Source organism: Lethenteron reissneri, chromosome 55 (genome assembly GCF_015708825.2).
Source record: "Lethenteron reissneri isolate LAM-NWPU_2019-01 chromosome 55, ASM1570882v1, whole genome shotgun sequence".
NCBI lineage: Eukaryota > Metazoa > Chordata > Hyperoartia > Petromyzontiformes > Petromyzontidae > Lethenteron > Lethenteron reissneri.
In genome coordinates, this window is record NC_083833.1 from 4,412,543 (window position 1) to 4,429,818 (window position 17,276).

At 44.3% G+C, this 17,276-nt stretch overlaps 1 protein-coding gene across 1 annotated transcript in view; it reads right to left on the bottom strand.

Moving 5' to 3' along the window:
* LOC133356680 (sortilin-like) overlaps positions 1–17,276 on the bottom strand; it is a 50,160-nt gene that overhangs the window by 10,251 nt on the left and 22,633 nt on the right. Inside the window, 11 exon segments of the mRNA XM_061574319.1 lie at positions 169–281; positions 2,017–2,158; positions 3,084–3,194; positions 5,292–5,484; positions 7,131–7,336; positions 9,889–10,060; positions 10,312–10,423; positions 13,037–13,131; positions 13,975–14,130; positions 15,287–15,347; positions 16,439–16,519. Of these exon segments, the coding sequence (XP_061430303.1) occupies positions 169–281; positions 2,017–2,158; positions 3,084–3,194; positions 5,292–5,484; positions 7,131–7,336; positions 9,889–10,060; positions 10,312–10,423; positions 13,037–13,131; positions 13,975–14,130; positions 15,287–15,347; positions 16,439–16,519 (1,442 nt within the window).

Genomic DNA, 17,276 nt, shown 5'->3' on the forward strand with positions numbered 1-17,276 from the left:
CCGACCGGGTACGGGTAGCCAGGTATCGGGTAGGGTACGGGTATCGGGTACCCGATTGCGACCTCTGGGCAGCGGCCATGGGGCGGCCGTCGTCACCGTTGACCTCGCGGAATGTGGAAGGCTGGCGCGGCTTTGGAGGCACAGTAGGCCGCAGCTCTAAGCACTCACCGGTCCTTGAAGGCTTGGCTCCTCCTCGCCGCAACGACGAGCGCGCCGATGATGACCAAGACGAAAAGAACGACGAGAGCGATCACTCCTCCGTGGTTGTTCTGTGAGATTGGCTGCAAAACACCAAACACCACCATCACACCATTGCTACGATAGGTGGCAAACGGTAAAAGTGTAGGCCCTAAAATTGCTCGCTCATGCTGCTGCTAGCAGGAGGGCTTCCATTATCGGAAGCTCTGTAGAGCCCCTCCCTAAACGGTATTTGGCCTAATCTTCCATGCCAACCAGACGTCGTCGAATAGGATCGGAATCAAAATCTTTATTTATATTGGAAGAATCTGATGAGCTACAAAGCTCGTTTTTGTACAGACGTCCAGTAGGTACGGGGTAAGAACGTTACAACAACAAACAAAACACGACAGGAGCGCAAAGTAAAGGAAAGGCAAACAAATCACAAATAAAAAAATTGGTGCGGGTCGCTCACGCTTTGCCCACCACAATCGACCTCATAATCAACGTGTTTGGGTTTAGATCGCGTCATTTATAAATGTGTCGTAACCCTCCACCACCCGACACGGCCAATCAGCAAAAAAGTGTCACGTTGACAAAAGACAAATAGTTCACTGCTTTAGCCCACCGGTGTGTTGAAGAGTGAAACCACAACATTTACAATTTTTTGAGTACGACGTTTCGCTGATAATTGCATCCAGCATCATCGGGCAATTCGCCAGAATGGTGAGGCTCTGCTCTTGCTCCCGGTCTTAAATAGAGCAGCAGCAGCAGGGTGACATCATCATTTAACTCATCAGGTGCAACGATTTGAGGTGGAGGTTATTGTAATTATATACTAGATTGGTAATCAGGCAATTGTTATGATGCGAGTTGTAGATTAGTAATCATTTGTAATGTGTGTTATTGTAATTGTATGCTACGTTAGTAATCAGTTAATTAGCATTTGTTTCCCCTATAAGGAATTGTAATATGTATTATTTAATAATACGCTTCCAATCAACACACTGTGGCGCACCCATCGAGAGCGCTGCGTGGATATGAGAGGGGGGGGGGGGATTTAAGAACTTTGCACCATTGTTTGAACTGCTGCACCGGAAAAATGATTCAGTGATTAATACAATACAATCACTTGTCGGATGAGGTCTTCCCCTGCACCATGCGTATCGTTAGAGGTTCGTTGTCAGTGCGGGTTTCTGAAGACGGGGAGCATTAACGCAGGGGCATAGAAGCGCAGTACAACAATGGATTGTGCTGCACTGCCCTCTGTTGCTGCCCACCGTGTAAGCCCCACAACCGATAACGACCAGTCGCGCACGTATGGTGGTTACCCACACTAGCTCTGTGCAGGTTGTGAGCTGCTTAGCTTCCGAGATCTGACAAGACTGTCGAGAAAGCATTCAGACTCTGCCTTTTTCGACAGACCTGTTCTCCACCTGAAGACGGCTGCTTGCGTTGTGGCCGAAACGTCGTGAGAATTATTTTATTATGTTTTACTTTTATTATTTTATTATTTTCCTTCTACGTGACTTTACCGAAAGAACCAAGAAGATAATGAAATAACTTTCTAGGTACGTCTTGAGGTCAGAAGACGTACCCCGAGGCTCCCACAATGCCATGCCGGAGGGCGTGTGGCACAGTTTGGTACCATCTATCATAGTGCGGTTATGTCGCTACAGTTCTCTGCGGTGAGTATAATGTGTTTAAAAACAACGGCGCTATGCCTCTCTAAATAAAACGAACGCTAACCGCTTACGCGTCCCAAGATTCAGCGGTAAACGGGACCCCACCCTGCAACTGTCAGATGTGTCGGAATGGGAAAGGGTAAAATTGACGTACCTTATATGACGATGCCGCTGTCGTGAACATGGGTTCGACATAGGGTTTGATGAGGGTGTGCGTGCACGTTATCGACGTCACCTTCCTCGTGCTGTTGTGCTGCACCCCTCCCTGGCATTTGTCTCCTGGCACCTTGCGGTACCTTGATGCACGGGACGAACGATATGAGATGCAGCAGCCAGAATCCTCACCAACACCGCTCCGAATTCTTAAGACCTCCACACATGCTCCCAATCCAATGGCAGAACGACTGCAAAACTGCCCCTTGACGTGTTCAAAATGATTCGTGAACTTGGCCCGGTGTCATTTAAAGACTGACTAAAAAAGCAATATTGTAATGTAGAATGGACAGATTAATGGAACAATAGATATTAATTTAGCGTGCAGCGATTGAGACTTTTACTGTTCTGATGCTTGGCGAAATTTCAAGTGAAACAGTCGTATCTAATTGTTTTGCTGTGAGAATAGGGTCTTTCAAATGACCGAAGATTTTGAAAAATTTAAATAATCTGCACGTTGTTAACCGCCTGTGCTCCGTGTGACAATTTCATTTCTTTGGTCGAGTCGGGTGGTGGAGGGTCTTGCAACACAAATTTGTCCAGATCGTTACATGTGGCCTAACCCACATATCTATTCTGAATCATAAAACTGGCTGTGAAAATCTACATGTTACGTTAATATGAAAGTTATTGCCAATCATCTAACTTATTTACAATTTCCCAGGGATCTGTGTATTATTTATTGGTTGGTTCAAAGAGACTGCAGAATTCAGATTAGGATTACGACAATTTTAGTTTAGTCTGATGATTGCTATTTTTAACCGAGATCTTTTCACCCCATTTCAAGCATTTAACTTATTTTAAAACGACATTCCATACTCTGAAATGCTACTGAAAATACCACTCCAAATAACAAGAAAAAACTAAACGTAATACTAATTTGTCACGCATACTAAACCACTTTTTGTATCCATCCAGTGTCAAACACGTGATAAATATTTTTTGTAATTTCAAACCAACTTCACACTGCTTACAATTGCAAGACAAAAGTACAACGTTGTAACGTACCCCTCTGTCTGGACCAGCTGCTCTTGTTCAGTAAGGCACACGAACAGCGAGGTTTTGTTGAATTTCCACTCTTCTAAACATTTGCCACCATCTTTGTAGTATCCAAAGTCACTGCAGTCACACGGAAAGACATTACTATGAAGGTCACGGCAAAGAAGCCAAAAACTTCAAGTAGTTCTCTGCTCTGATGAGCGTGTAAGCAATGCTCATCTCCTCTTCACAGCCCTGGAGCAGTGGTGGAAATAACACATTCCCATTGCTGAGGCTTGCATCCCCTTAGGCCAGTGTTTCTCGAAACTTTTTGGCGTGTGGACCACTCAGCCGATGGAAACATTACCGCGGACCACCCAGCCCCACCACCACCCTTGGTGACAAAACGGATTCACTTCTCCAAACCTGTCAACCCCTTATCAGTGCCTACCTTATTACAGACCAATTCAGACCTTATTGGTCACCACGTGCCCCTTATACATTTCACCGTTCATCCTATAAAGTCCCATCACAAGGGAGAAACACAAAGACAAGAAAAATTGCCCGCATTGAAACAGCTGTACACCACATGGACCTAAAAACTAAATTTCTCTGTACAAGAATACGGGTAAACAATATGGGTTGATAGATATGCTTCTCTCTCTCTCAATACCAGCCATACAAGATGATTCATATTACCGGAGCATAACAACATTTTTTTTTTAAACGTAGATATAAGGATATTTTTAGGGGGGTGGGTGGGGCATGTAGTTCTTAGGGTTAAGGGTAGTTTAATCAGGGTAGTTTATCTTACTTAATTTTTTGTACTGAAATATCTTAATATTTAGGGACTGTCCATAAATGACGTCACAATTTTTTACCCCCCCCCCCCTCGTCACACGGCGTCACAAAAAGTCAGACCCCCACCCCCCAAATATGACGTCACTAAGCTATGCCCCCCCCCCCAAATAAAACATGCATCAAATCGCTTTAAACTATTGTCATCGTAGTGCATATTTAATGTGGCGATGCACTCTGATGTTGTAGGAGAAAACATTTATTAAAAAGTCTATTTAATTAAGTAGAACGTGTTGTCTATATTTATTTAAAGTTGCGCATTTTGATGTGACGTCACATTTCTCAAACACCCCCCCCCCTCGTCACACATCGTCACAAATGTCTGACCCCCCCCCGCCCCCCCCAGGTGCGTGACGTCATTTATGGACGGCCCCTTAAAACAAATGGGAAATAAACATTGTCCTTATTATCCGGATCAACCTGTGCATCACAGCCACATGGCCTGCCTGGAGGATCGTCGCGGACCACTGGTGGTGGTGCAGGGAGCACACTTAGAGAAACACTGCCCGAGGAGTACCAGTGTTGACTTCCCATAAACTGGTACTTATTTTACTACTGCGTAGGTTGTTTGCGGTTGTGCTGTACACAGCTTTCCCAAGTGCCTCATTATCAGGGTTGTACCGCGTGTTTGCTGAACACATTTTTGCGCTCACAGATGCTGATGATGATGACGATGAACGTTGTGCCACCTTGAGTGATTCCATACAAAGTCATTTCTGTTTCCTCTCCACAACCTACACAGCCTTTGCCCCGCTGCACACATTCCAAACATTGCCATAACAATCAAACTCCTCACTCTGCCCACTTTCTTAGCCGTGGCCGGACTTGGACTCAGGCAGGATAACCTCTAGAGTGCAACGTTGTATACCCAACCATCAAGTATCAGCCGTGACCAATTAATAACTGTAATTTTTAAAATAGATTTCCACATATCCAACATTTTCACATCTCTGTCTCAAGCGAGCTGGATATGATCCCACATCCGCAGGACCTCATTGCAGTCAAGCGCGTTGCTATATTTTCACAATAAACGAAACAATTTTTCGTGTACCAGGTAAGGCCCACGGAGCTATATCACTTTGTCAGAAGCAACCTGGCACAAATGGATTGCTCAATGAAGTGGCTTATCAAGTGGAAATGTATAGCAGCCAAATACTCAAAACGCATTTTACTAAATGTGGAGTGAAAAATCAGAGGACCCGGAGAAAAATCCATGCGACCACAGGGAGAACATGCAAAGTCAAAATATACAGGCATCAGGGTCAGGATCAAACCCATGACCTCCTTTATACGAGGTGAGGTCGTTAACATCTCGCCACTGTGGTGTCCCACTGTGTGTGTGTGGGGGGGGGGGGGGTCCATGCATCGTCATAAACCCACCACATGTAGTCTTCTTCTGTGCACGGGCAGTAGCCAAGGGTCTCATTGGGAAAATAGTCAGGTCCCTTCAAACACGAAGAGTTCTTCTTGAGCATGTGGAATGTTCGCTTGACTCCCAGGACACAGCCGCTCGACTGGTTGGTGGGATCCTCCATCCAATGTGCCAACCACGGTTCAAAGTCTTCATCCGTGCCTGGAACGAACCGCACAACAGCCGCTGATGAACATTTAGCCATCGCAATAATTTGGCCCCAGGTGGCTCAGCTGAAAAGCGAGCGGCTCGCAATCGGAAAGGTTGAGAGCCCATCACCCTTCCACTTTGTGGGGAGGTCAACAATGCTACTCGTATGGATAGACTCACGTGCGCAAGAGGGATGTGGAATTACCAGCACTTTCTCGAGGCTGTAAACAAGAGATTAGCACCGCCTCAATGCTCAAAAAGAGCAGAACATTCATTTATAGTCCTAGTTCAGTCCACTGCTGGATGAAGGCCTCCCTACGTCCTGTAAGTCAAGGGTGTTGTTTGAGCATGCTTCATCACGCCGGTCAGCGTGGGATGGTTATGGGGAAGAGGAGCGCAAGCCAGGAGAGCTTTCAGATATCACTCGCCACCGATGTTAGCATTGGCCGGGAATCAAACTTAGGTCGAGCGGATTAAAGTGCAGCACATGAATCACTGCAGCACCAAGATTACATTCATACCCAGGGCTTTGTGCCTGACAATGTCTGACAATGAAAGTGTGGTTTTAAAACAAACAGTTAGAAAAATAGACAGTCTGGAACACACAACCTAGGTACGCACCTGCAATATAAAAGCCATTCGGTGGGCTACGTCCGGTGCGAAAGAAGTTCAGTTCAATATAGGGTTAAGCACTTGTATATCACAATATCTCAAAGTGGCTTACAAAATACAAAACAGGAAATCCGGAATATCACCGTGCCAAAAAATTGGAAATAATTTGGTAACGATGATAGGTGTGGATGTATGTTGAACTTCTTTCGCGCCTTACATAACCAACCAAACTATTCGGAGGTGCGGGGGAAGGACAAATGCGTAATGGACTATTATTAAAAAAAGATGTCAGTGTTGTCACAATCCTCGGTACCAGTGAAATATGGTGCACTTTGTTACTCTCGCCCTACAGAAATTACCACGCGGCTACAGGAAAGACGTTTAACTGTGCAAACTGGCTCAGGAGGCAAAACAATGCTAGCTACATAATCTCTTTAAAAAAAATGTATCCAGTACAAGCTGGCCATTGAAATTCTAAGCTACGTAACATTGCATTTCACATTGTGTCCGTTTGCTACAACCTACACCAAATCAACGGAAATAATAATTACGTAACACGTAGGCTTTCGCGACCAATATTATCCATCAGAGGTTTATGGGTTAGATCATGTAAATATATATGTCGTTAAACCCGACGCTGGTTGCAATTACCGGCGGAACGTCGTACTTGAATTGGAAATGTTGTGGGTTTACTACTCTGATTTACTAGTCACGAATTCGCATTTTTTGTTTCCGTGACAAACCTTACTAATTGGCTGTCGGGTGGTGGCTGGTTTGACGAAACATTTAAATTTACGCGATCTAACCGAAAAACCTCTTATGAATAACAAATCTAAGAATCAGTTTCGAGACAAACGTAAAATGTATTATGGCACTATTCTTGTGGCTGGTCATACATGGAACTATGAACACAATTCTTTTTTGTAATTAAACAAACCTTAAAACTTAAATTTCAACTGACATAGCCATGGACTGAATGTGCAGTGATTAAGTTTCAGTTTGTATTGCAATGTGAAAAACGAACGTGAAGCTGCGTGAATCCTTACAGTTTCGTTTCAGCAGGATGCCGAAGTCGATCGTGTAGCTGACCCAGATAAGGTCAACGCGGACTGGGTTGGTCATCTGCAAGTGGTGGCCCCACACACTCACGTGGGTGGACTTGGCACCTGGCTCTGACACAAGCCCCTTGACCATGAGTTTCTCTGGCGAAAAGAGAAACTCGTGCCAAGTCTGCCCCGCTTCGGTTGAAAAGCTGTCAGCAACAAACAAAAACAGAACAGGAAGCAATTAAGTTGGCTACGAGGCACGGGGGGGGGGGGGGGGTCCATTACCTATGTCAAGTGGGTTTGGTGTTGGTACAAATACCAGGTTTGTAATAAATGTAATAAAAGTAAAAAAAAAAGTCTGAAATCAACATTTAAATGTAGAAATTCTGAAAACTCAAATCCTCTACTCGGAAGACACAAGTCAAATGCTGCCAGATGGCTGGCAATTAAGCCTGGGTAAAAAAATATTAATCTTTTCAGAGCTAATTGGAACATGCAAAAATGCATAGAGCTCTCCAATCATCCAAAAATAACACTGTAATAACAATGTTAAGAAGTTTGTATACAGCGTCGTTCATGCACATTGCGCATCTCACGATCGCCGAGGAACCACAGGTCAAGCTGGAGGGCCGCAGACTGGCGGTGAGCCGGTGCCTAAATTGCCCTCCGCCAAGATGTGAATCAAAAGAGAATGCTTTACCTATCAGTGGTTCCCAACCTGTGGTACGCATACGCGTAGGGTACACGTGTGTAGAGGAGTACTGCGGGGACCCAACGAGGGGCAATCGCGGGAAGGGGTCCAAGCAAAAAGGGGAGTGCCAGAAGGCAGAGAGAGAGAGGAGGGTAAGTAGAAAGACTCCAGGTAAAAGGGAGGAGCCCGAGCTAAGGGGATAAAAAATTAACCCGTAAAAACAAAGTTTTTCACTATAAATCCTTTATATGCATGGCATCGGTTTTATTTTATTATTCATGTCTGTTTTTCTTGAGTAATAGTTTAATTTTTATCACATTGGTTTTTTAAATTAAATATGAAAAAAAATTTTTCCTAAAAAGTGGAAAATTTAGGAAACATTTTTTCACGAAAATAAATTGTCACGCACAACGAGTCTGTGTGCAAAATGTTAGCTCGATTGGATCACGGGAAGTGGGTTAAAAAACGACCGAAAGATTTGCACGGTCGTAAGCGCGCAAGCAAGCAAGCAAGTGAACTTAATATAAAGGATTTAAAAAGGGGAACCTGGCCGGAAGGGGAGAGAGAGAAAGGGAGTCAGTCAGGTAGCAGGGAGAAAGGGTCCTGGGCCAGAGAGACAAAGGAGGCTAGGGGTGGATGAGTACGGGGTAGCCTGGACAAAGGTCGAGGGGGTCAGGAGTGAGGGCGAGAGTCAGGGAGTAGGGGATACTCGAGACCGAAGAAGGAGTGCGGATGTCGGTGTGAATAAACGGCAAGCAGCCCTGAACATTCTACCCTGGTCTCCGTCTGAGTCTGTAATCACGAAGCACGACTCTACACGTGCAACACCTCTTCGGGGAACACGAGGCAAGTCGTGTAATGCTCCAGTGGTCATGTGGAATATGGTCACACGGGATTACTAAGCAGCGCTGTTTGTAGGTGTACTATCGATTATAAATCTATATATGTATCTGTTGTATGGAATTCAGCAAACCCATGAGCTTGGTCATCTCAGTTATCCACGTGCTCTCTCATTTATCACGTTGATTTCATTTTAATATGACAAATACACAACTTCGGCCTCACAACTCTGCTCCACGGAAAGTGACTCGGATTTTTACGTTAATAATAATTAATTGCCCCTGTGTCTGGCAGGATTTTAATTTTATTTTACAAGAACCCAGTAAAAGGCACGAACCGAAACAAGGGAGGGAGGGGGCCCATACAGAAATTCTGAGCTCAGTGCTCCTGGGTTCTGGGAAGGGGGGGGGGGAGATTGGACTCACTGCCCCCCCCACTCACTTAGAGACTGCGAGCAGTGGGAACGTAGGGGTTTTATATTGGGAAGCGAAGGCAAGGGAAGAGGAACAAAAGTAGAGATGGGAGGGAGGAGGGGGAGTGCTCCCCCGTACAGCCTCAACAGACTGTTGGGGTAAGTGCTGTTAGTGAGTACCTATGAAGACCGGCATGTCACACGAGGGGGTGGGTGACCAGCACCACGCCCGGCCATCTTTGTCTCTCTAGAATGATGTATACACACCCCACCAATTACTCATTTGAGGCCGAGTCGACCTCAGGCAGGCCCAAGAATGGTTCAGATAATCGTTACTGGTGTTGGCCGTGAGCAGCAATCGAACTCGGGTCTATTCTATTCTATTTCGGATTTATATAGCGCCCTTTCCAGGGCCGCTGGGTACATAGCACAGCGCGCTAACCGCTTACACTAGAGCTAATTTCGGTCGTCTCACACACACAAAGATAAAGAGCTCCCGTATAGCCTGTAATAGGCTGTTCGAGCAAGTGCTGTTTGCGAGCACCTATGAAGGCCAGAACGGCACACGAAGGGGTGGGGTGGCCAGCACCACGCCCGGCCGCCTTTGTCTCCCCAGTGGCGATGTTTACACACCACACCAGGTACTTATTTGAGGCTGAGTCGACCTAGGGGAGGCCCAGAACCGGTTCAGATAATCATCACTGATTTTGGCCGTGAGCGGGAATCGAACTGGGGTTGCCACGTCCATAGCGCAGTGCGCTAACCACTACACTACCGCTCCCCACACACACACACACGCACGCACGTGCACGTACTGAATAACTCCTGGAGTGTGGCTATAGCTGAATGGCACAGCCACGATGAGCCCTCCTGAGTCCAGGATGCTGTAGTAGTGGGGGCCCTGCAGCACTCGGCTCCAGGTGTAGCCACCGTCTTCAGATAGGTAGACGTCTCGCTCAGTCGCATTCAGCGATGCGCCCACATTTCCTGGAAAGCAGCGAAGAGTGACCCACAAGCCGACCAAACCCTAATTTAGACTTGGACGCAAGCCCCTTAATGTGGATGTGTAAAAAGTGTATTTCACGGCAAAAGGCGCCGTTGCTTCACAAGTAATAAATCTACGCAACGGTTTGTGTCATTTGAGTAATTGACACAGTAATCGGACGGGTATTTCGATTACTCAAATAATCAGTTTGTATTATTAAACCGTATCGATAACAGCGTGACCATATTCTCACCATGTGCAATAATGAGTCCGATAGCATTTTGCTCACTGAGCAGTAGCTGGGGTACACTGTTGTCCTGCAGGATCGTGTATTTTCCATGGATGTGAAGGGCACAATCTGACTCCTGGGAAAAGAGAAAAAACGTTGTAAACATCATTAAATGCATGACCTGTTTTGCAGGATTAAATAAAAGTAATTAATTATAATTCTAGATTTGAAGCTTTCGTGACTGCAAGGATTCATATTCTTGGGGTTTTTTTCGGTAAAGTCACGTAGGTAAAAAATTTAAATTAATAAAAGTAAAATAAAAATTTAAATAAAAATCACGACGTTTCGGAGGCAACACAAGCTTCCGTCTACAGATGTAATCGTCACAGCACGATTGCTGTATCAAGTAAATTCATTATAATTTAAACCTCTTTGTCTGTCCACTTCTGAATGAAGGCCTCCCCATTCTATAATGGTTGATAATCGCCAAAAGGCGCGTTTTGGCGTCATCTGGTCCAACACCATGTGAGACTAGGCTCTAAGGAAAGCTGTCTCGGGTGTGGACCAATCAACTTCAAGGACAGTGCATACATTATCAGAGTTATGTGTTTTGTTTGCATTATGACTGCAGGTATTGTGGTCTATGCAAACATGACTCCTCGTAAAAAAGGTGTCAGTTTTGTTGCCAGATAAAAGGGTAAAAAAACAATTATCATATTTTTCTACTGGCAAATGAGGTTCCAATGGTTATAGGGTTGTTTAATCATACTTCACCACGCTACGCCACAGCTCCCCACATACATCGACGAATGGCTGCTGCAATATTGCTGCCGACTTGATAAAATTTACATTTTCTTTGGGTCTTTTGGTAAAGTTACGTAGATGGTTCAAATAAAATAACAATACAATATTTAAATATACTTTTTTTTTTAAACACGTTTTAATTAAATGTACCGTCCGAGCTGACCCTCCCCCCTTCCTCCTTCCCCCATCGCCCCTCCCCTCCTTCCACATCCCAGCCCCACGGCGTGGCTCCCCGTGGCTTGCCGTGACGTAAGGGACCACGTGGTGATTTACAGGCAACGTGAGTTGAGCGTGGACAATTAGAGCCGTAAAAAATATTGTTGAAAAATATTTATTTTAAATTTTTCAATGATAGAATATCGTGTTGTCATCAGTATGACACACCTATACCAAATTGTCAGTCGATACGACATTGGGAATATGGTTGAAATTGAGTTACAAGAGTTTTGGATACGACAACACATACAGTAAGTTAAATAAAAGCGTGTAAAAAGGTTTAAAATATGTTTTGGATTTTTTATGATATAATATCGTGTTGTCATCAGCATGACATACCTATACGAAGTTTGCAGTCGATAGCATATTGGGAAGTGTGTAAAAATTGAGTTACAAGATTTCTTTTTTGAGGATACAACAGACGAAGTGAGTTAAATAAAAGCGTGTAAAATTCTACGATGTTTCGATTACAACACAAGCGATCGTCATCAGGAAGAAAGATGACGACTGCTTGTGTTGCCATCGAAACGTCGTAGTTTTTTGTTATTTTCTTTGAACCATCTACGTGACTTTACCGAAAGACCCACGGAATATGAATTCCTGCAGTCACGAAAGCTTTAAGTCAAGATTTAAATTCACATTGCTTACCTATACCATTTATCGAATTCTAAATATATTACAAATATGTACACTGCTAAATCCTAACGTTAACTATGTAGATTATCTTAGCGAAAATGTGAATAATCAATTAATTTACTGCCAACATTTACTTTAGCACAGGACGCTAATGCTAGCTGCAAACACACAGCCAATAAAATGCCAAGCGATAGGCCCTCATTCTAGCACAACTGCCAACAATAACTTCACGGCCATTTGACAGTGAACAAGTAAACCCGTAAAAACAAAGTTTTTCACTATAAATCCTTTATATGCGTGGCAGCGAACTTAATATAAAGGATTTAAAAATATTTTCGCCTGTGGAGGACGCGGGGATCGATCCCGCGACCTTTGGCATGGGAAGCAAGGGCGCTACCAACTGCGCTACTCCGCCACGGCCTGTGGAGGGGTTACGCTCTGGGCTCTTACACTCTGACGTTCAGCCAAAGCCATGAATGCGTTCTATTTGAATATATGTAAAATACATTTTTTTTGCCTAAAAAGTGTAAAATTTTGGGAATTTTTTTTCACGAACAATAATTGTCTGGCACAACGAGTCTGTGTGGAAAATGTCAGCTCGATTGGATCACGGGAAGTGGGTTAAAAAACGACCGAAAGATTTGCACGGTCCTAAGCAAGCAAGCAAGCACGCAAGCACGTGAACTTAATATAAAGGATTTTAAAAGCTATGACAGGAATGAACATCAATGTCCAACAAAGAGCAAAGAGGAATCTGACCGTATAAAAGGAGATGCATTGGTCCGAAAGAATGTTGAGTATATGTAGCTCACGGTACAATTGCAGTGACCAATCTCAAACCGTGGACTACAGGGGTAAACGCCGCTGCTGCTTCCATTTATTCCCCGGCAGCGTTTGAGATATCCACCACGTGACTACTCCTGAAGACGTCCACCGTCTCATTCGCCAACCTCGACACGAACATGTAAACGCTGCTGATCGACTCCTCGCCATAGACAACGAAATGAAGATGGGTCGGCCACTATCTAATTTGCACACTCAAATGGGTTCAGCTGCAACAGGCTCTGGTTGAATGAAAAGGTGACACACTTACCAAAACATCTGCTTTGCATTCCACGTTCTTGGGTTTCAAAATAGGTTGCCACTGCCCCCCGCGGTTGAAGGTGATTCGTGACTGCACTCTGTTGTCTGCAAATAGAATGGACGTAGCAGCAGCAGCAATTAAAACAGCAAGAGCTAAACATGCACGGACACCAATACAAGTCTTGCAAGGCAAAGCGAGCTTTCCCATCGCTTTACAGCCAAACGTGTGTAGTGTCACGATCCGGAAACAAGGGTTTCTGGGAGGCACCTTCTTTATTCAGCACATCCACACTTCACAGGTTCGTCCTCACACTCTCCTTAATCGCCTAGCCTAAACACAACTCTAACTTTCGATTTAAAGCTTTCGTGACTGCAGGGATTCATCTTCTTGGTTCTTTCGGTAAAGTCACGTAGAAGGAAAATAAAATAATAAAAATAAAACATAATAATATAATAAACAACGAAATTATGCTTTATTTTTATTATTTTATTATTTTCCTTCTACGTGACTTTACCGAAAGAACCAAGAAGACAACTCTAACTGTGTAACACCGACGACACTGACCGAGACAGCTACAACTTATCCGGCCGTGCAATATCTAGCGAAGACGGCAACGACGAGATGAGCCCACTCCCATGCCTGACAGCCGTGAGCTACGCTCTCGGCTCCCCTTTTATCCTCCCAGTGCGACCTGGGTCCGCCCTAAACAATCCTCCCTTCTCGAACCTTCTAGTCGGTTCCAGGTGCCTCCTAAATGGGGCCCTTTGTAACCCCTGCCTCAGTTCCCCCACTCTGCCAACAGCTCTATGCACACGCTCCCCCACGTGTACACTGTCTGTCCCCCCCAGCTGCCGCTGCGGTCCCACTAGCCGGCGCTATTACTCTACACGTGTACGAATCCACAAACGCTTTAGAAACGCCTTGAAGTAAACTAAATGGTCTCGTACCTTCTGCTATGCGGGTGGTGATGTAGACGCCCTTCATTGACGCGACGGGGGTGAAGTCGGTGTTGAACAAGAACGTGGTGAAGAAGTGCCTGTCGAGCGACTTGGAGAAGATGATTCCTTGCCTGTCCGACGTGTAGATGGATCCATAGGTCTTCACTGCGCACAGCCAAAGGGGGTAGCAGTGAGGACGTATCTCTCTCTCGTAGAGGTGTGCACTTTGTCCTTTGGTAAAAGGTGCAGCCCTGCAATGTCTTCCTCGTGAGACTGCTGGCAGAAGAGCCTCCGCACTTAGAGTTCTGGACAGCTCCTCGATGGTATTTGGCCTACTCTTCTACGCTGGCCTCACACCTTACCCCCACCACGCACGACATGCCGATTGACTAACCGTGGCTGTGCCCATTTATAACTGTTGGGGAGATTTAAGAAACTTGGTAGCCGTTTCAACTGGCATGCCGGGTCAAGTATACTAATCATTACACCAGAGCAGCATTATCCATCAAAAGTGAAGGTATTCTTAGATACCACGTGAGCAGCATACGCCGATCAGATTAAATTAGTGGCTTATAATGTGGAAATGTATTGCAGCAAAATACTTGAAACCCATGTTGATTCTAAATATGGAGAGAAAAACCGGAGGACTCAAAACGAAATCCACACAACCACAGGGAAAACGTGCAAATTAAAAATATACAGGCGTCAGGGTCGGGATCAAACCCACGACTTCCTGAACACCAGGCGAGATAGTTAACATCTCGCCACCATTGCATCCCACCACGCCACCAGATGTTTTGAGATATTACTGGGTTTAGCAAAAATAAACTTGAAACGTTAATGTCGGTTGATAAAATAAGCATGTGGTACGAAAGTAGAGCATTAAATAGCATTCTCACTAAATACTTTTCATCACCCGTCCGACAATTTATTTTGCCTCTCAACGAGTGTAATAAAATAGTAAGCGGGCTAATTCTATTCTACACTAACTGAATTACAAGGACAATACAGGGGCGTTTAGAAATGGGCTCTCATGTAATTGTACCAAAGCTGCTGTTGTCATAAACAGCAGCTTGGTGCAGCACTGAAATTGATTGCTCACGCCACTGCTAGCGCAAAGGCCTCGACTCGGCGGAGCCCTGTAATAACATTTAGAAGATATTAAAGTTCAAGTGACGCTTGTGTGTTGAATGTTGTGATTGCCAAGCTACATCACAAGCTGAAATATCATTATATATATTACCAAATGCAGTTTGTATTCAGGGTAGGTAAGATACGGATGAGTATTTTGTAACACATGCAGTGGTGAACAATATCCTACCTTCTGGGTCATCAACATGCATAAACAACATGTCTTCATCATACCACAGCACGGCATATATCTGAAAGTGAAACACACAAGCAAAATGCAGGCATGGACTTTCTATAATATTTCAAATTAAAAAAAGACACTACTGTATTTATGGATGCGCAGCCATGGTTACCACAGTTCAATATCAACCCGCGACCTGAGTTTGAGTCCGAGGTCGCCGCTGACATCAGTGATGAGCGATATCAAACAGGTCCTGGGACATTCCCCCCCCTTCCACCCCCAAGATTCACCGAGCCACACTGACCAACGTGATGAAGAATGGTCAAATAACCGCCATTGTCGACACATGGGGAGGACTTAATCTTGCAGTTAATTGACAAAGGGCTGTCTCTAATACCACACTGATCATAACGAGCGAGCTCAATGTGATCATCCTCATTTGGCAAAGGGAGACGTAGGAGGCCCAAAGTTATAGGGTCACAGTTTAAAAGAGTGCATTCCTGTATTAAATAATAGGTGGACAAACAACTACAGACAGCCAAATCCACCGTACTGCTCTCGATACCATCAGACCGCGAAAGCTAAGCAGGAATTTGGGCTTGGATAGTATTTTAATGGAAAAACACCATGCAAAAAAAACCACAGGCGTGATGGGCGCTGTGGGCAGTGGAGTGCAACGCAACAGAATATATCGTTATTCTGCACTCTGCCACCCTCGCCTTCAAACGTGCACTGACCGCGATGGTGAAGTATGGTCAATTAACCCTCAATAATAATTAACATTCGTATGGGGCATTTCATCCAGAAGATTCCCCGCACAGCAAGGGGAGGCCTTCATCCGGCAGTAGAATGACAAAGGGGCTGTAGTTTGTATTTGTTGCATGCTTTGGTCAGTACTGGGCCGATGATGAATTTGAACCCCAGACATTGTGTAAACACTCGCCCGGTAAAAGCCACGGAGTCAAATGTAAACAAAAAGAGTTTTTGAGACTGTTATTTGGTCCACAAGGTAATCCTGTCACCAAGATATATGAGAGCCGTAATATAAACCTTATGCCTCTGACAAAATCAGATTGAATGCATCCGATCTAAGAAGAACATTTTTAAAATCTTTTTCTTCACGCAAATAAGTAGAGAGCGGCTGGCTGTGTGCTCACTCACCCGTGACACGTTGGAGGGCGCCAGCTGGGCTATGTTCCAGTTTTTGCCTCCATCGATGGAGATGTGCAAAGCTAGTCTGGCCTGCAATGACAAAAATCAGAGGTCATCATTTGCAATGCTCTTGATACCACCAGGCCTCACCAGCTTGCCTCCTTCTGACATATCCTGCAAATCTTCCAGTCAACACATGACCATCAAGGTGTGCTGTTAAAATATCACATCTGGTATTAGGTCTTTATAGGGCTGCCATGATATTATTTTGCATGATACAATACACTTGCACATGTCACGAAATGACAATCATTGAGAAATCAGTTTCTAATATTTGTTAAAACTGTGTATTTCGCATGGTTCATGTACTATTTTTGTGCTTTTCTGAACTTCCAGTCCAAATAAAGATTAGTTAAAAGTTGTTGAATTGTAGTTCGCTAAACTTAAGGACTACCCATAGCCATTTTTGTATTACATGCTGTCAGTTACACTAAGATAATTAAATGAACTAGGAAAATTACGACTTCATATAATATCCATGCTGTAAACTACGACGGAAAACATTTTACAGACAGAGCATTACTCGAATGGATAATAGCAATTAATATATAACTTTCAGTATTCATATTGTCATTAGATAACTAAGTTGTCAAGAAATAAAACGTTAAAAAAAATCTATTCATGACAATTATAATCACGATATATATTTCGATTTAAAGCTTTCGTGACTGCAGGGATTCATCTTCTTGGTTCTTTCGGTAAAGTCACATAGAAGGGAAATAATAAAATAATAAAAAAGATAATAAAATAATTCTCACGACGGTGAAGACCAGGTCTTCACTTGAGG